Source organism: Danio rerio, chromosome 4 (assembly GCF_052040795.2).
Source record: "Danio rerio strain M-AB ecotype USA chromosome 4, GRCz13ab, whole genome shotgun sequence".
Classification (NCBI taxonomy): Eukaryota; Metazoa; Chordata; class Actinopteri; order Cypriniformes; family Danionidae; genus Danio; species Danio rerio.
Window position 1 is genome coordinate 32509848 of NC_141024.2, and position 21203 is coordinate 32531050.

At 38.7% G+C, this 21203-nt stretch overlaps 2 protein-coding genes and 1 long non-coding RNA gene across 5 annotated transcripts in view; 1 reads left to right on the top strand and 2 right to left on the bottom strand.

The window, feature by feature from the left end:
- Nucleotides 1-21203, bottom strand: part of LOC148680249 (uncharacterized) — a 174714-nt gene that overhangs the window by 86149 nt on the left and 67362 nt on the right. The window lies entirely within an intron of this gene.
- Nucleotides 2748-5434, top strand: LOC148680253 (uncharacterized). Its single transcript, XR_015942111.1, has 2 exons — nt 2748-4791; nt 4943-5434. It is a non-coding gene; the product is annotated as an uncharacterized LOC148680253 (long non-coding RNA).
- Nucleotides 11784-18297, bottom strand: LOC137490853 (uncharacterized). The gene is made up of 8 exons (XM_088650032.1): nt 18118-18297; nt 17927-17992; nt 17714-17833; nt 17556-17624; nt 16225-16293; nt 15991-16050; nt 14940-15041; nt 11784-13696 (listed from the first exon to the last, which is right to left on the bottom strand). Exons 1-8 carry the CDS (start codon nt 18127-18129, stop codon nt 13115-13117), a joined length of 1080 nt encoding a protein of 359 aa, XP_088506158.1. The 5' UTR covers nt 18130-18297; the 3' UTR covers nt 11784-13114.

Genomic DNA, 21203 nt, shown 5'->3' on the forward strand with positions numbered 1-21203 from the left:
GCATACTAACTAGAACACAGGTAGAACTGATAGAAAGGGAAGCTAACACGACCACAGAAGAAAATGAAGAACCTTTAAACAGGTTCAGTACTGAAGTGGGAAGCGCCATGAGGCGAATTTACCCCACCCCAAAATTGACTTATCAAAGCATAAAGTTCAAAATAATGACTGGAGAATCTGCATCAGCATATCTGCACAGGTGTGAGGCTGAGTGGGAAGATAGGACAGGGGAAAATCCAGACTCCTCTGACATATGTAAAGAATTTTTCAGACAGGCTGTGATTAAGGGTGTTCCTGCGAGCGCTGTAGCCGCCATAGAAAATAGTCCAGACATGCAGGGGGGAGAAGGGGAGGTGTGGACTCGCCATTTCATCCACCACGTAGACAAGGCAGTAGAGAGACAAGGGAAAGAAGAAACTGAGGTAGAAAAACTAAAAACACAGCTACTAAAAATGCAAATAGAGGCAGAAAAGGAAAAAGGGAAGAAAAAGAAAGAAAATCTGCAGCTACCAGTACTGACAGGGCCGGGAGTAGAGGGGGCCAGATCACCAGGTCACAACATACACCCAATTTCAGGGCACATTAACAGCCCACATGGTAATCCTGATTCTTATCCCTATGACCCCTCACCCAACTGGCCACCTTCTGTTAATCAGAACCGAAACCCAGTGATGCAGGGGTGTTTCGGCTGCGGGGCGCGGGATCATTGGAAGCGTGAATGTCCATATGAAGGCCAGAGGGGGCAACCTCCTGCGCGGGGACGGGCTCCCGGAGGAGGAGGGCCTCAAGGGGGAAGAGGAAGAGGTGCCCCCAGAAATGTTTCGTGGTACAGCAACCAACAGGTGCCCAGGCAAAGCCCGGTCTGGGGCCCGCTGGACCATGCAGACTATTGACGAGGCCCACAGAGAACCAGTGAGGGTGCCCTGGCTGAGCCCCTCCTAACAATACTGGTGGACAACCAGCCAGTTCAGGCCCTGGTGGACACTGGGGCCACCTTCTCCACTATACAAAGACAAATGATGGAGAAGGACTCACTGTCTACACAAAGTGAAGAAGTGAGAGGGTTCTCTGGGGAAACTGAAAAATGGCCATTAACCAAACCACTCCGGGTCCAGGTGGCAGGGCAGACGTTGCTCCATTCGTTCTTGTGCTCTGCAAATGTCCCCTCTGCGTTACTGGGTAGAGATTTATTGGTAAAATTAGGAGTAAAAATTCTATGTCATCCAGAAGGACTGATAATCATTTTTCCCAATGGTTTGACAACTAACTGCTCAACACCAGTGACCACAACGGTGAGAGGTCAATGGGTCCTCCAAGCAGATAAAACAGTCAAAGCAAGATGTTATTGGTTAAAATTAACTGACAAAACCAAATTGCAGAAGGTAATAAAGAAATGGGAGCCATGGCTAAACACACTGCATAAATTTCAGACCCCCACTGACCCCTGGCACTGTACACTACTGTATGACACCAGTGAGGATGAAGACTATGAACAAAGTTTCGCAGAAGTACTAGGCAGGTCAACTAGCATCAAGTGTACTAAATTGTTTGTAGCAAGGGAAGGTGTGGCTGCAGAGATAATATTAACAGAAGAGCAAGAAGGTTATTTTGAGATGACAGAAACCTCCACCCCACATGTGACAATATTTATGAATGAAGGGCATGAGGCTAAGGCTTTAGGGCCCATGGTGAAACGAATGCAGAAAGCTGGGGATTGGAAAAAGACAGACAATGAGTGGGAGCACTCACAAGAGGTAGATGGGTATAGGTTGACAATTGATATCACTGAGGAAGTCATATACCAGATGGTTGAGGTACGTAGGATAGTTACCACCCAAGAGGGAGATGGGGAAGGGGCAGAGAGACTACTGCAAGAAATGCCAGAGTCCCTGTGGTCTAAGGGAGCTGGGGATGTGGGTAAATGGTCAATAGAACCAGTATTATTTCAGATAGACAGAACAGAAATAGTAAACGTCCGACAGTATAAACTTCGACCAGAAGCTGTGGAGGGAATAGGGGAAACCATAAAAGAGTTAGAGGCTGCTGAGGTCCTACGCAGAACAGTGTCTGACTGGAACACCCCAATCCTTCCTGTTTTGAAAAAGACAACTGGAAAATACAGAATGGTGCATGATTTAAGGCTAATCAATGAGAAAGTATTGACTGCTACCTTACCCACCCCCAACCCCTATACCATCATGTCTAAATTGACACCAAAACATTCTCATTTTACGTGCATAGACTTGGCTAATGCATTTTTCTGCATGCCCCTGGCAGAACAATGTCAAGACATTTTTGCTTTTAGCTATCAGGGAGCGCAATATACTTACAACAGACTACCACAAGGGTTTATTTTAAGCCCAGGTCTGTTCAACCAAGCATTAAGGGAGCTGTTGGACAGCTGTACTTTGCATGAAGGTACCATTGTTATCCAGTATGTTGATGACTTGTTATTGGCAGCACACTCCAACGAGGTCTGCCTGCAGGACACACGAAAAGTACTAACATTACTAAGTACTGCAGGGTTAAAGGTGAGCAAAGAAAAAATACAAATCAGCAGGGCAACAGTGCACTTCCTTGGAAGAATAATTGGACAAACAGGCACGGCCCTATCTGATGACACCAAACAAACTGTGTTGTCACACCCAAAGCCACTAGTAGTAAAAGACATGATGTCATTTCTGGGGTTGATAGGGTATAGCAGACAGTATGTACCAAATTACTCAGAAAGAACTGCAACATTGAGGGCATTGGCAAAAGAAGTTGGGATGAAAAACAGTAGAGCACGACTAAACTGGACACAAGAGGCTGAAGCTGTTTTCTGTGGGCTTAAGGCTGATTTAGCCACTGCAGCAGCCTTACAGACTCCAAATTATGAGTTGCCATTCTTTCTGGACGTTAGCACCACGGCCTCCACCACAAATGGAGTGTTGTATCAAAAACAACACCAACAAAGAAGGGTTTTGCATTATTTAAGTGCACCCCTAGATAAGATAGAGCAAAAACAGCCCACTTGTGCTAGGTATGCTGCTGGCCTGGCTAAATTGATAGAAAAATCTGAGCACATAGTCATGGGACATCCATTACATGTACTGACGTCACACTCTGTTATATCATTCATCACTTCATCTGCATTCACTTTTTCTGCACAGAGACAGAACAAGCTAATTAGAATACTGACCGCCCCACACATCATATATGAACACCAAGGGGTAAACATGGCTCATGCAGGAGAGGGTGAACCACATGAATGCATCCCCAGGGCAGAGGCAGAGGAACAGATCAGACCAGGTTTAAGTAGCATTCCATTAACTAAACCACAGCTAACTCTGTTCTGTGATGGTTGCTGTTTTAAAACTGATTCAGGCAAACTTGTAGCCAGTTACGCCATCGTGGAACAGACTGACGACGGGTATACAATAAGGGAACAGCAGGTGTTGCAAGATAGACCATCAGCACAGCGAGCTGAGTTATTGGCCCTTGTGAGAGCCTTGCACATGGCCAAAGATAAGACTGTAAATATTTATTCAGACTCAGCATATGCAGTAGGGGCAGCTACATCTGAACTAACTGGTTGGGCAAGAGTGGGGTTTGTAACATCCTCTGGGAAGCCTATAAAGCACGCACAAGAAGCCTCTGATTTGTTAGAATCAATTATGTTGCCACAAGAGGTAGCAATAATTAAATGTGCAGCACACACCAAAGGAAAAGATCCTGTTTCATTAGGAAACGAGGCAGCAGACGCCGCTGCTAAAACAGTGGCAGGGTACAAACCATTGCAAATGACTGTGACTGCAGTTGACGAGCTGCATCAAATTGACGAACATCTAACTACAAGTTTTCTATCTAAAGAACAAAGTTTGGCTGCAGCTGAGGAAATTTCAGTATGGTTAGAAAAGGGAGGAAGAAAAGATTCCCAGACAGGACTATGGGTCGGTCCTACAGGTAGACCAATTATGCCTGCAAATTTAGCAGGGAAAGTCCTGACAGAGGCCCACTCTCTGGCTCACAGCAGCGAGAAGGATATGACTAAACGAGTGTCTCAATGGTGGCACCCTTTTATGCCACACATGATAAGTGGAGTAATAGCCTCTTGTCAAACATGTGCAGAGTTCAATGTCAAGCCAACCTCCAAACCCACTGCAGGGCATTTCCCCACAGATAGGGGTCCAGGGTGTACAGTAGTCATGGACTTTACTGACATGATCACAAGAGTAAACGGAAAAAGGTATTTGCTGGTCCTAGTAGACCAATTCACTGGTTGGCCAGAAGCTTTCCCATGCGCTAGGGAAGATGCAGTTTCTGTGGTAAAATGTTTGATCAACCAATACATTCCAAGGCATGGGTTCCCTCGTATAATCAGGTCAGACAATGGCACTCATTTCAAAAATGAACATCTGGCGGATGTAGAAAAATTGTTAGGTCTAAAACACCGGTATGGAGCTGTATACCACCCACAAAGTCAGGGAAAGGTAGAACGCCTTAATTTAACCCTAAAAAACAAGCTGGCAAAAATTTGCCACAAGTCCAAATTGAATTGGGTAGATGCACTTCCCATTGCACTAATGTCAGTACGCTGTTCTATTAATCGAACTACAGGTTTTACTCCATTTGAATTGGCAACAGGAAGACAATTCCCGGGCCCATGGGCCCCTTTGCATGCTGGAGACATTGACTCACCGCAAATGTATCATGATAAAGTATGTGCTGTGATTAACATGTTTTCTCCGCAGAAAAAATTGGCCAACAGAGAGTGAAGCATCTAGGCCTGCAGAAAACACAACACTGTGGGTGAGATTGAAACAACACAAACGAAAATGGTCTAGTCCCAGGTGGTCTGAACCGTTACGAGTCACGGCTAGGACATCCCATTGTGTGCAATTAGCAGGTAAAGGCACAACATGGTATCATTTGTCTGCTTGTATGTTCTGTCCTTCTCCAGACAGGACTTTGGCGGATGTCAGAGTTGACCTCAGGAGAGGTCAAAGAGAGGGAGAAGGAGGAGAAGGAGAAAGAGAAGGAGAAGGAGAAGGAGAAGGAGAAGGAGACACTGAGGAGCCAGAAAGAGAGGGAGAAGGCGGGGAAAGAAGCGGACAAACAGAAACAGCCCCAGCCCCCAGAACACAGCTAAGCGCAACCCCTGTATTTAAAATCTTGCAACGAACTGGAGACTTGCTTCAGACACCAGAACACATTCCCATTGCACATTGTATAAGTGCTGATTATGCACTGGGAGCTGGGGTAGCTAAACAAATTAGAGACAAATACGGTGTAGAAGAATTGAACACTTCAGTCGCCCAACCAGGGGATTGTATCAAAACTACACACGGTCCACGACAAATTTACCATTTGGTGACCAAATGGTGGTGTAGGGACCTACCCACCTACGAGCATCTCGAGACTAGTCTGAAAAAATTGTGTTACCAGTGTAAGAGGGATCAGAACAAAATATTGGCGATACCAAAATTAGGGTGTGGATTAGACAAATTAGACTACACCAAAGTAAAAGAAATAATTGAGAAAGTATTTAAAGAGGGCCACATTCAGGTAATTCTCCTAACAAAATGAATATAAACAAGATGGTGGTGGCCTGGGGAGTAATGTTGGTGATAATCCTATGGGTAATCTGCCATATGGAATTCGGAGGAACAACAAAGGAAAAACGGAGTGTAAAAGAAGGGGGGGGAACAGGGGTGAGTATTACCTTAGAAAGGGAAGAGGGAAAGGATGGGATGTGGCAGTTTGATCTTTGTCAAGTGATAGATTGTGGGAAGGATCAATTGGCATGGAGGGGATATGATGTTTATGGGTGCTTGTGGCCCACTACCACCAGACCTCCGAATGGTCCCCATTGTCATACCTGGCATAATGTAAATTGGAATACAGCCCCAGGATTCACTAAAAAGATTTTGAGAGGTAGTCGTTCAGCCAGACCAGACGACATCCAAAATCGACTTAGGTTGTCTAGGGGATACCAACATAGTTGGGGAGGTTGGAAAAACACGCTGATTATATCACTAAAAAATGGCAATGATGAAACTGACACGTACATCACTCTAGGGGTAGATGTAGAAGGAAGAGACCCACTGGGATTGATAAAAATCTCCATAAAAAAGCCTAAACCCACAGGGGCGCCAATAATCACAGACCTAACCAAAAACAAGAAGAAAGTAATACAGAGCACTGACTATAGCATTCTGACCCCACTAGATCTAATGACGCTGGAGACAGGCTATCATGAAACAAACTTATGGTTAGAATGGGTGACAAACGCAGCCGAAGAATTAGGATTTGAGGGGTGCCTAGCTTGTGCAGCAGGAAGGCCACAATTAAATACTGAACCCGCTCCATTACATGATTATGATAATTGGGGGTACAAATGTATGCTAAAACTAACAAAGGAAAAAAGTCCCAAAAACTGCACTGCACTCAGTAATCTATACCCACCAGCTGGAAATGAGTCATCAATGGGAGTTGCATTAAAAAGAAGAAAGGGTAATTATACCTGTTTCAATTTAACTACCTCCAGTGCGTCCAAAATATTAGTGGGAGCGTTTAAAAGGGAATGGTGTGGACAGATGATTCAGGAAGGCCATGACAAACTAGGGGGATGGGGCAGAGTGGGTTTGTATTACGCGTGTGGAGAAAAGGTGGTATTGGCTAGAATAGAACCCACCATGGAAGGAGTATGTGCTATGATAAGAGTCGCTGTTCCTATGGTCGTGATAGGAAATAGGGCTATAAATGGGCATAAAAACAGGCGAAAAAGGTCAGTAAATAGTGATTTCGATTTAACACGCAATAGCCCCACCTACATAGACGCAATAGGCATCCCCAGGGGAGTTCCAGATGAATATAAATTGGCTGACCAAGTAGCAGCAGGGTTCGAAAATATACCTGTAATAGCAGCATTATTCCCCGTGACCCCAAATAAAAATGTAGACAGAATAAATTACATACATTACAACGTACAAAGGCTGTCAAATCTCACTAGAGATGCTGTGTCTGGATTAAAAGAACAATTGGCTGCTACCTCTCTGATGACTATTCAAAATCGGCTAGCTTTAGACATGTTACTATCAGAAAGGGGCGGGGTTTGTTCTATGTTTAAAGACACGTGTTGCACCGTCATACCAAACAACACTGCCCCTGATGGTTCCGTATCCAGGGCTCTGGAGGGACTAAAAGAATTGTCAAATGAACTGAAAGCTAGCTCAGGGATAGAAAATGCTGTGTCTAAATGGATGTCTGATATGTTTGGGGAATGGAAAGGGGTGATTATTGCTATGTTAACATCAATGGGTATTTTCCTAGGAATTTTGGTGACATGTGGGTGTTGCTGTATTCCCTGTATCAGAAGTTTGATAAATAGGCTGATAATAACTGCAATTGAAAAGAAGGAAAACCCACCTCCTTATCAGATGCCCCTCCTTGCTGCAGCGGAGGGGGATGACGTGATGGAGGAAGTGGAGGAACTATTGGATATAGTGTGATCTCTTTCGAGATCAAGAGAGGGAATTGAGGGAATTATATTTTTGAGGGAATCATATTTTTTAATGTTTTATGCATGTTCAGAATTGATATTAAGTTTTTCATATTTTTGATGTTTTATGTTTGATATTGATATTAAGTTTTACTATTTTCTTTACTGATGAAATGCTTTGTTTGAAATATGAGCCTATTGCTTTGTTTGAAATGTGAGCCTATCGCTTAAGCTTCGCTTCTAGAGAAACGGGGTTTTTCCACAGAAGTAAGACGAGAGATCTGAGCTCATGGACAGCTGTGCTTTGGTACAGGATGTGGTTTAACACCTGCAAGGAATCAGCCGTATCTCAGTCTGTGTAGGGGTGCATGTGTGTTTTGTGTGTGTGTGTGTTTGCAGGCTACTGGCAGATTCTAACTGGTTGAGATGAGATCTGATGATGGGAAGGCGAATAATGGATTGGAGGCTCATCGAGAGTGGGGAGGAGACAACCAAGAATAAAAACTGTTGTTTTATGAATTGTACGGCAATACTGGAGCGCCCAGTTTGCCTTTTCATGGTGTCTCTTCAGTATTCCTGGGCTCAGCATTGTTGATCTGATCCTTCGTTTATTAAACTTTGATTTCTCGATAAAGCTAAGTTTCCTGCGTCTACTTTCAAGCGAATCCTGAACTCGGGGAGGGAAAAACCACTTTCCTACATTCCCCACGCTATTCCAACGCTCTGGTTACTAAAGTAACCCGTAAATGCTATTTATCATCGCCATAATGACTGTCTCTTAGCTGTTAGTTCAAGTCTCTTCAGCTTAAAAGGATAGCGTGTGCTTGCTCCACCTGTGCTTATATGCGGAGATAATTGGCAATGAAGCACACGTGCACAAGTTTACGCTGCCAATTCATTGGCATTTCATTGGCCCGTTCCATACTCTTTCAGACAATTGGCTTTCTGAACCGAAACCTCCCATTCATGGATTTATAGTTCAAATCCACCAATAGCATTTCCATTCCCCTCCTCGGGGAACGATGGTTACTTTAGTAACCAGAGTGTTTTTCCACCTACCCTTACTTTACGTCATGTAAATAGCAAATGCGCTTATGGCGCGACGCAGCTGGCTTTAAACGAAATGGGAGATGAGACTGATTGGTTTATTCTCAAAACACACCTATAACTCATTAAGAAAATAAACTCAACCCTTTTAGACCATAGGCCACGGCGCAAAGCAGATTTTCCGTCCTTAAATCAGCAAAAATGCATTCTGACACGCCCTGAAAGTGTTTGCGCCCTGCATTTTGTGCTCTACGCATGGACCGTCAAAATAGAGCCCCTAGAGTCACACCAAATATCTAATGCAGAACTTGATTACTTTGTGGACTGTTGTTGCTTCAGAGATGATTTATAAAAGCATGTGAGTTATGCTGTAGTTCAAAAAGAAGGTAAAGAATTCAATCCAATTGTAGTACAGCATTGTGAACACCCTTGCTCTGCTCAATTGACTGAATGTAAAGCAATAACTAAAGCCTACCTTTTAGGCAAAGGAAATTTCTAAACATCTATACTGAATCAGCATATGCACATGGTGTCTGTTACCATTTTGGTGCAATCTGGAAATTTAAGAAATTAAAAAAACTGATGTCTCTAATCCAACATTCTGACCAGACCAATGATTTAATTTTAGTTATAATGTACCCAAAACAGCTTGCAATCTTTTAATATTAGGCACATAAAAGGCATTTGTTGCATCATAAAAGGAAATAACTGTAGGTTTATATGCCAAGCAAGCATCTGAATTTAGAGTAGCTATAAACAGTTTTAGGTAAACCTTAGATAGGAAATATGATAAGAGTGCAACATGGAAACTTCAGTGCTATCAAAGATTTTAAAAAGAATATGAAGATGACATGAAAGTTTAATGAATCCTCTTTTGACTATTTTAACATCAGATGCACATGGTTTTGGCCATTGTGAAAGAATGAGGTCCTTAAAAACATAAAGCAACAGTGTTTTTGGTCACCTTATCTATCAGAATATAAAATGTATCCACAATACAATATCAGAAAGGGCACAGCAACACCATTAGGACATATACTAGGGCATGAAGGACCATTTAAGCATTTAGAATTTAAGTTGCCAAAATATATATACAAATTTTATATATTCGCGACGCGAATGTTGTTGTCTAAGATTGGGTATTATTCTGCAATAACAATCGGCTGGATATACATAATCACTCAAAATACAGGTCTACCTCACACAAATATAAGTAATTTGATGTAAAATATTGATTTATGTCAAAATATTTTATTGTCATTGAACACGAAGCTTTTCTGAAAGCCATTGCAAGCGACCGTTAATTTCAAATTAAACAGATAACGTTATACATTCGTACTGCTTATTAGATGGCTTCTTTTCACAAATATATTATTTTTATTTCTTTATTGTCTTGCCTTACATATACAGTGCGCAACAAGTGTCTTGAGCAGGATTGTTTAAAGTTATATTATTATAATATATATTCTTAATATTTACATTTTTTCAAATGTAAAGATATTTGCCTATTGCTCTCTTGTGCGTATTAAGCAGTGCGTAAGCGAGGCGCAACTCTGCGCCGGAGTTTAGACCGGGTTAGTTTTGGTCTAATGAAAAATCTATTATGGTTTCTCAAAACAGCAACGCACCAGCGGTCCGCCTCAGAACGCCTTCCTTTTTAGACCAGAACGCCTATGGGCGCACAAATGAGCGCTAATGCATTTGCTATTTAAACAGCATAGCGCAACGCCTCAAAACGACTCTTGCGCCAAGCTTAAACTACCAAAAAACTAATAAAATGGTACAATGCACTTAAGTACTGTATATACATGTTTTTAAATTGTACTTTTCTAATCATCTGCATGTAATTACATTTAATATTAATTTCTGTATTCCAAAGGGCACTTAAATTGAGTCCAAAAGCAATATTTGACCTTAATGCATAATTTATTTACATTTTTAACTCATGTAATTTATTTCCCTTACAGAAAATTCACATGAATTTCACATGTTTTTCACATGGGATCACATGTGGACACATGTGACCACATGTGACCACATGTGAAGTTCATGTGGCAACATATGGACCACATGTGGACTTCATGTGGCAACATGTGGACCACATGTAAAGTTTATGTGGCAACATTCGATCACATGTGCAAAAATGTGAAGTTCATGTGGCAACATGTGGACCGCATGTGTAGTTCATGTGTCAAAATTTGATTGTGAAGTTCATGTGGCAACATGTGAAGTTCATGTGTCAAAATTTGATTTTAAAGTTCATGTGACAACATGTGGGCCGCATGTGAAGTTCATGTGTCAAAATTTGATTGTGAAGTTCATGTGGCAACATGTGGGGCGTATGTGAAGTTCATGTGTCAAAATTTGATTGTGAAGTTCATGTGGCAACATGTGAAGTTCATGTTTCAAAATTTGATTGTGAAGTTCCTGTGGCAACATGTGGGGCGTATGTGAAGTTCATGTGTCAAAATTTGATTGTGGGAAAAAAAAGAAGAAGTGAAGTTTATGTGGTAACATGTGGACCACATGTGATCAAATGTTGCTGCGTGAACTTCACATGTGGTCCACATGAACTTCACATTCCAGACAGCATGTAAAGTGTATATGGTCATGTGTGAATTCCACGTGGACAACATAGTCTTGTTTGAGATGACCCACATTATCTTGCTAGCTGGCAAGATCATCCGGTTGTAGGCATGAGGAGACTGTACTTGGGTTGGACACTTTATGCTTTCCAGTGTACTGAACCAACTAAACCTTAGCCTAATCTTATTTTTTGTAAAATTTTTGCAATAAAAAACGATTCAAATACAGATTTTTTTTAAACTAATAAACCACAAAACACAGTTATCCATTGAGTATCACTATCAAAGGCTTTGACAGCTGATTTTGAACTTGCAGTGGTAGGTGCCTTCTCCTGTGACTTTGAGGCCACATGATCAAAAGGCGGCTGCATCGCTGATTAAATTTGGACAGGCAGTAGCCAAGTTTTGTGGTGCAACATAAAGTCGAACAAGCCGCAAATCATTACATATGATTGATGTAAAGTTCATGAGGACAGTCACGTTACAACACATCTGAAAATGATATCATAAAACATGCAGAGTACATGACATGAAAACCATTCCAACATCCTATCATACATATTAGATGCTTAACTATAATACTAAGCTTGTGTAATGTCAACCCACACTAATACTAACAAAAAATATAAAGGCGCAATGTTTGGTTTTCTTTTTTACTTTTTTTATTTGAATAAGCTATGTATACAAAAAACATTTTACATTTGCAATATTGCAACATTCACTTTAAAAACAGGTATTCACATTAACAGATCTATATATATATATAAAGGTTTCCAAGAAACTGTACAACAGCCTCCCTTTCATATAGATCAATAGCTCTAGAGCAACCATGACCAAAAAGCACAGTGTCATTCACTCTTCGTGCATGTTTAGTTGCATTAAAACCTTCAACCAACGTGTCAAACAGCTTTTGCACTCTAGGATGAGCATTCATCTTCAGAACTTTGCCAAAACTCTCTACTTGTTTCAGTAAGAGAAAAGATGTCACTATCTGCAAGGGTACTGATTGTGTGCCATGGTATAATTTCAAAAGAAATCCATTACACCCTTCAAAGCTATATGCACTATAGCACCACAGGGGCCCCCAGTTTCTGACACTGTCACTAAGATGAAGAAGAATGTGAACATTGTATGTCATGTGGCATCTACCATACAAGGTCTCAAAATTGCGCACAAACTCATTTAGGTGTTGAGATGCATAAAAAAGCTCCAGTTGTGTAATGCATGTTGTTTGCAAAACATACGCTGCTTTGCACAAAAGGAGCAAGTGCTCAAAAAATCTGCGAGGAAGAACAGATTTTTAAAACAATTGGAGCATAAAACAAGAGAAAAGCTCGCCATTCTGAGGCTTATCAATAGGTTCTAGTTAAGACAGATCTTGGCATTCTTGTGATGTTGGATGGAGGTTGAAACTGTTCAATTTTCCTATCTATTTCACTGACTCTGTTTCCTAGATACCAGGGCTCTCTATGGTAAGAACTGTCAAACCACAAGGTAGACAGTTGTCTCATCACACCTAAATCAATACAGTGCATGGAGTCAACAACAAATCCAGAAACAATGTCAAAAAAAGGCAATGACATTAAAGGTGTGGGTCCTTTTACGCCAAAGTTTTCACCTGTCACATTTCTTTGCCATTCAATCATCCCCGTGTGAGAGCGTTCTGTCACTTCTTCCTGATAAGGATAAACCTGAACATATCCTTTGCCTTTCTCAACCCTTTCCCCTGGATGCAGACACCAGTTGCAGCCAAATTTGCCATTGAATTGTTTGACATTTTGTAATATTGCCCGAGCAACACTATCACATGTGCAAATTATAGCAAACACATATGATTTTACAATCTTTGCCTTTAAACACCAATCAAAACCGACTGAACCGAGAGTTTTCATCTCATTGATAAATGGTCTAAAAAATGTAGAGATGGATGGTCTTTTCACACCAAACCATAGTCCAGTTAAAAACATACTCTTTTTCCTTATGTTTGGGGGGAGCTCATTTATATAACACAACAGTGGCCATATAGAAAACGAGGAGGATTTGAAGATTGGAACACCATCAGAGTTAAAAGTAAGACTAAAAGAGCCATCTTTTTTAAGTTTGAATCCTTGCACATCTTCTTATACAATTTCCCATCCATAACATCTGAAACGGTGTCTGTGTCTGTTGGTCTGTTGTTTCGGTAGTTTAGAGACTCTCCAAGATTTAAGGTTTCAAGAGTATGTTTTAGTTGGTTGACAAGAGGCAAGGTAAAAAAGTAGTTTCCATTTTTTATCATTTCATTTTTGTCAAAGTCCTGATGGCACTTCTCACATGTGTTATTTTCCAAAGCACAGCAGCAGTTGGGGCAATATAGATTAAAAGTATATTTGCCTGTTTTGAAAAGCTTTTTGAAACGATATTTGGTGGCTGGCAATTGGCAATCTTGTGGGAGTATTAAACTTAAAATTTGGAGAAGTGTTTGCAAACCATCTTGTGTTAATCCAACAATTTCAGCGAAGGCCATAAGAACTAGAACAGCTTGTCCAAGACTGATCAGTGCTCCTTGGTACAGCGGGGACCTCATCATGTCATCATTTACCTAGAAAAAGCAAGGTCAATTTAGTAAAGCACTGCATTATCTGGAACCAATTACATTGAACTAATATGGGATGTATATTAGATCACCGGTCGAAAGCATTGTTACTTCTTTCTATAAAAATACACTGACACATATTTACCATAGCCTTAGCACAAATATTTGAGCAATCTGTCAAAAACTTTCACTGCAAATTTCTTTACATTGTTTCCTATATGTTGCTAAGCAATGCTTATACTTCAAAAATCATTACTGTATTTATATGCTATAATTTACCCAAAAAAATGTAATTCTGTCTTCACGCACTGACATATTCACAGCCACAATAATCACACATTAGCTGATGCACTTGGGTGTGCCTGAGGAAGCACCAGCATATTTTATTCTCCTTTAGTTTAGTCCCTTTACTTATCAGGGGTCACCACAGAGGAATGAACTGCCAACTATTCTACCAAATATTTTGCACAACAGATGCCCTCCCAGCTGCAACCCAGTACTGGGAAACATCCATACACACTCATTCACACACAAACTACGGCCAATTTCGTTTATTCAATTCCCCTATGGAGCATGTGTTTGGACTGTGGAGAAAACCGGAGAACCCGGAGGAAACCTACACGGGGAGAACATGCAAACTCCACAAAGAAATTCCAACTTAACCCAGCCGGGAATCGAACCAGCAACCTTCTTGCTGTAAGGCCACATTGCTAACCACTGAGCCACCATGTGCTGTGAATAGGTCATAAAGCTGCAAATAAGTAATAATGTAAATAAATAGTAAAATAAATAATAATAGTAAATAAATAATGCAGTTTGTTGCACAGTAGGGATGTAACGATTCACCTGACTCACGACTGGATACGATTCATTATACTAATCTCAGGATATAATTTAGTCATAATTTTTAAACTAAATTATTTGAAACAAACTGATAGAGCCCTTTTATTTTATCAAAAGCTGCACATTTTTTGCAGAATGATATATTTTCTGCCATGACTAAATTGCTATTTTAAAAACAAATTGCAAAAAAAAGAATAACAAAAAAAAAAGAACGTAAAAGAATAATGCAAACTAAAAAAAGTTACACTTAATGTGTACAGTGAATCCTAATATAAATCAAACTGATAAGAATCAAACTGCAAATAAATTTGCCCCTACTACAAGTCAAATAGCAAACTTAACACTGGTAGGTTTTAGACTTAAAAATAAGTTTAAATGTTACTTTAATATGAAGAAATAGTCATACCATGTGTTCAGAATTGTCATCATTGTCATTCAAAGAAGTGTCACCACCACCGTCAACGGTGCTGCTGCTGCTGGTGCTACTGCTGCTGCTGCTGAGGGAGTCCTGCATAAAGGAGACAATGACCCTTTTTTTTTTTTTTTTTAGCTAAAACTGCTTTTTATAAATACAAAGGCCTGTTGCAACAATCAGTGTATTAACTTGAGAGAACTTCTTAAGAAACAATGGTAACAGACAGGTGAAAGAAATGTGTGTGAATTTTCACATTTTCCTGACAACTATTGAAAGTTTGGTAGAGGCTGTTCAAATTAGCTGTTTAAAATCTGCGGTCCACCTTTAGTGAAAGTGTAAAATGGCAGACATTCAAAAACGGCCACGATCAACATAATCATGGCCACCCCGATCATAATTGCATTTTTAAAAGAGAAACATTTCTCCTAAACTTTTGGATCCATACGGATCACAATTTACAGTTCGGAACACACGTGACTTGCGGATTAATAACTCTTTTATTCTTGTAGATTAATCCAACATTTATAACAATTGCAGAGAGATCGCCTCCTGCATCATTCAAATCACATGTATAAAAGCATTTTGGCATCTCCGGAAAATTATAATGATGACAGAAGAAGTTGTGGTAGGACCTACCCAAATGCTTTCTTAGGACATTAATTTAAGATGTTTTCTGTCACTGTTTGTTTAGCCTGCTTTAATGCATACAGTGTAAACTGCACAATCAAACATATAAAGATTGTGAGCTCAATTCAAACCCGCGGAACATGAACGATAAATGATAATAATGATTTGCATGTTTGTTAATTGTTCTAAGCACTGCATTCAAATCTGTGTTTGATCAAGAGATATTCAGTTTTTAAACTTTTTCAGTTGGTTACAAGCAATTAAATTACAAATTAGAACTTGGAGAACAGTTTATAGTTCAGATATACTATATATATATATATATATATATATATATATATATATATATATATATATATATATATATATATATATATATAATTTAAATAAAACTCTGAAAAAAATAAGACCTTACTTCAAGGTCAGAATCCACATTTGCTTCTGAGCTATCACTGTCCGTGTAGGCATCAAAGAACTGCAACAGAATAGGAGACAATAAATAATATGTTTGAATTTACGATTTCCCATATAGTGACCTTAAAACAACAGATTAAAACACGTTTTTAATCAGTCACCAAAGTGACAGGAAATACATGTGACATCTTGATAACTATAATAGCAGAAATGAAACAACACTGGGTGAACCTACATGTTCTGATTCATCATTCAACCTGTTCTCTTCCTCATCAATGTCCTCAACAATGTGGTCAGCATGTTGCTAAAACAAAAATATATAAATTAAATAATAATATAGCGGGTTGCTGCACTTTCTTTTCAAATTTAGTTGACTTTTTTGCTTGTACCTTGACATAATTTTAGTCTGAATTACATGAACTATTCTAAAAATAACTTTTACCTGTTAATTTTTAAATCAATATATAAAAATGGCTAATAAAATAATTTTTCTAGTGAAATGTTACATTGTAAGAAATCAATAGCCCCCCTGTATATTTGTTTAGTAGATTTTTTTAACATATTTAAACAATAGTTTTATTAACTAATTTCTAATGAGTAACTGATTAATCTTCACTCTGATGATGGTAAATAACAATTGACTTAATATTTTTCAAGATATTCACTTCTATACAGCTTAAAGTGACATTTAAAAACGTAACTAGGTTCATTAGGTGAACTAGGCAGGTTAGGGTAATTAGGCAAGATGTTGTATAACAGTGGTTTGTTCTGTAGACTATCGAAAAATATAGCTTAAAGGGGCTTATAATTTTCAATCGTTAAAAACCTTAAAATGTTTTTTTTATTTTATTAAAAACAATTTTTATTCTAGCCGAAATATAACAAATAAGACCTACTCCAGAAGACAAAATATTATCTGAAATACTGTGAAAATGTCCTTGATCTGTTAAATAATTTGGGAAATATTTAAAAAAGAATAAAAAAATATTTATAGGGGGCTAATAATTCTGACCTAAACTTCCCCCATTTTCTGTTTAATGGAAAGAAGATTTTTTTCAACACATTTCTAAACATAATATTTTTAATAACCCATAATTCTAATAACTGATTTAATTTATCTTTGCCATGATGACAGTAAATAATATTTGATGATATTTTTCAAGACACTTCTATACAGCTTAAAGTGATATTTAAAGGCGTAACTAGGGTAATTAAAATAATCAGGCAGGTTATTGTAATTAGGCAAGTTATTGAATAATGATGGTTTGTTGTGTTTGTTCTGACTATCGAGAAAAAAAAGCTTAAATGGGCTGATAATTTGGACCTTAAAATGTTTTTTTTTTAAATAATAAATGATTTTATTCTAGCTGAAATAAAACAAATAAGACTTTCTCCAGAAAAAAAAAAATATATTATTAGGCATACTATGAAAATTTATTTTATAAATAAATTTATAAATATATATATATATATTTTTTTTGCAGAGTTATTGTTCAAATACGTAAACATGATGTTCATCAAAACAATTTTTTCTCAGCTGTAACACCATTTTAACTCCATACGCACCATCTGCACTTCAAAGTTGCTGTCCAAGCCTTCACTGTCTCTGTTTGTGTTGTCATCAGTAGACTGCTGCTAAAAAGAAACATACTAGTAGTAAAATGTGGTGCTTAATCTCAGACATTATTTGAACTTAACATGAATCAAACAACAATTGAACTTACTTGTTTGGGATTATTGCTCAACCTGCCATCCTTCTCACCGTCCACATTACACCCATTCTCCATGTCCATGCTTGCACTTGTGCCATCAATGTAACTGACTGTGTATTTATCGATAGACTGCTGCAGAGAAGAACAGAAATAATTTATCAAAAGTTAAAGGTCGATCTCAATCTAAGCCATTAAATGAGGTAGATATAAAATAAAAGTGCCTACTTCATGAAGTTCATTATTTAGCCATGCCTCTTCTTCATTGCTGTTTTCTTGAATGTATTTTGTGTGCTGCCAGAATGATATATTGTATATATTATATTAATTATATAGCTTTACAACCACTTTATTGTTTTTGTGCAGTGTGTTTTGGCTCATCTTAAACAAAATGCAAGACAATTACTCAGATAACACACCTCACAGTCCATAAATGCACCAGTGCTATCAATGATTGTGTGTTCATCAAAAGACTGCTGCAGAAAAGGAAATGGAGATAAATATATCAAAAGTTTAATATTGTGCTTTATAATAACAGTAATGCAAGTTAAATTGCTAAAATATAAAATAAGATAACTTTTTATTTCACAAGCACATTTAAAGCTGTGTGTTATGCTCTGCCAAATCATTATTTATAGAGAAAAAAGACCATTATTTGCAGGCATTAATTATTTTTTAATTCAAACATACCACTGAATTACAGTCCAATTTAGAACCGGGTGCACTGTCTTCTTCTGAATGGCCATCATTAAACTTCTAAGTGGATACAATATATTAAATATCAATGCAGTAAGTTCAATAAATACTGGACTGTACTTAATAATAATCACTTATAATAATCATCATGTACAAATGTAATCTTACCTCTAAATTACTGCAAACCTTGCCATCTTGCCAATCAGAATTAGAGCTGCACAGAAATCGCGTAATTTCTTAGTTTTATCCATTCAAACAGATACATAAACAAAACTTCACTCTCCATGTAACGTCATTGAATCTCTACTTACCTCTCGTCATTAGCGGGATCTGAAATGAAATCAGTAAGTTAGTATCAGTCGTTTTGGTATTTTAAGCAAATAAAACATGAAAAAAGATTGCAAAACGAACCAGGTGAACGTTATGAATATTATATGCTAACATTACTTGAATCATATACATCTAAAAAGTGGTCAGACAGGTTACGTTATGGCATTACAAAAGATGCTGGAAACTGATCATGTGTAACGTTACGCGATGATCAAATAACGTTAAAATGTCCAACTTTAGTTTAATAAGCACACTAACCTTGCATTGAACAAATTATTAAAATACTGCGTGAGGAAGTTATATATTTGTAACGCTGGTGCAGTTTTAGCCTTTCTAGGAATGACCTAATCCTTATTGACCAGTTTAAGCGAGAGTTTCATATGAATATAAGGTTCATTTTGCTTTATTGGGATGACTTTGTAATATTGAATTATTTGTCGCTTATTTTAAGCTGGCCACATATATTGTTTCACTGAACTACAAGGTAATTAGAAAAAAAAACCTTAATACAAGCAGACAATTACCATTTTTGTCCATACGATGTCTCGTTGTGCGGGGTAAAGGTTCGTGGTCGTTGCGCAAATATCTTCTGTAAAGGCCTTTCTTCCTCTTCTTTCTTGAGGACTCCATATCCGAACAGACAGCAACCTACCACCATCTGACGTCACGTGTCGTGCAACTGTGCTGAAATAGAGTGGAGGAACTATGACGTCTATTTGTATGCAAAAACCCGGAAGCGAGTTAGCATTTTAGCACTTCCGGTTCCCTCGGCCCAAAGTCAATGGGTTTTTTGAATGGGGTTTCAGTAAAATCGCTTAAATAAGGTCCGTGGCTAACACAAATTCAAGATACTTTCACGTTTTGTTCTACTACATAAAACACATCAGTTACAGCACACTTTTGAATTTTTAATTCGGCCATGCTTCTTTAAAAAGACGGTTGCTATCAAGTTGCTAAATGGGACTACAGGCGGTGTCGGAGACATTATACGTCATCGAGCTGATCTGGTCTAGAGCGCAGCTCGCTTGTGTTGGGCATCTGGATTTGTCTGTTATTTAGGTATTTTCATGAATAGTATTTTATAGTTTTTTGTGTTTTTCTTATTAAGACTTCAGATTGTGTATAGATAGTGCCTTCACATGTAAAGGCTGTCGAGACAGATTCATTTGTTGATCATTTATTTTAATTAAACTATATTATGAAGATACTGCTCACCAGTGCAAGCCTGTCTCTCTCCTGCCCTCAGTAATGCAAACGTGTGAATAAATGTGTAAAAATACAGACATATTTTAACGTGATCAAGTGACTTTTCGTCTTTTTTATTCATCTGAACACATTTTACTCAGTCATAACTGTAATATTTACACTCCTCCATAAAACGTATAGCAGATGTGACAGTATTGGGCTGCTTTTCGCTGTACGTCGTGACATAAAATGAATATTGAATGTTGCTCTGTATCCATCATGATGGAACTTGCAGCCATTTGATAGACTTGTTCCTCCTCATGCCTCATTTCTGTAATCTGTTAAGGTAAGCAGGCTGTGTGCTCGAGCGATACACTTATTTAAATATGTCTGATGAAAATACTATATAGGCAGTTATACACGCAGTTTTAAATCTTTTAGAACAACAGCAAAGCAAAAAAGATGTATTTCCCATGTAAAAACTATCCAAAAGGCACATAGGTCTATGTACTTTTGCGTATTTATTTGTTTATAATATATAGCGTGGATTATAATATAATATACAGAGAGATTAACTCTTTGTCATGGACATTATTTCTAAAAATAAGCTTGAGAAGTTGTCTGTAGCAGGGTGGGGCTGACGTCACAGACGAGCGCCCCGAGGGCTATGTAGTACGTTTATAGCCTAATGTTAGCTTTTCAGTTCTTCCGTTTGCATGTAAGATCCAAAAGTGCTCAAAGTTGTATTTTCGTGTGAGGATTATCTGGCTGGACAAAACGTGTAAGTGTAATGAACTGTGTTTGAACACAGAGCTTATTATTTGCAATCTTCGAAAAACCTATGGGAAAATCCTATAGGGATTTTCACAAGGGAACCAGTTTTATGCTTGCAGCCGATTAGCCTACAAAGTGACGTCATAGTTCCTCCTCATATATCGACAGCTCTTCAGTGGAGACTAACCAAAATTATATATTCTCATATTCTACCTATTAGATTTGAGAACTTTGTGCGAGGGAACTGACCCAGTCGTAGAATGTCCCAACAAGGCGGACCCAGAGGTGGGCAAGGTCCTAACTTTGCCGGCGCCAGGGATGGAGGACAGCAGCAGCAGCAGGCCGGTCCAGGACTAAGACGCCCGAGAAACTGGCAAAATGCTGATGACGAGTTCACAGATCGTATGCTCGACATGATGACGGATTTGAGGACTCGGGTGCCGCGAGCAGGTTATATACGGACAGCATGGGAGAATCAACACCATGACCCCTTGACCCCGCCTCAACCTCATCGATTAGC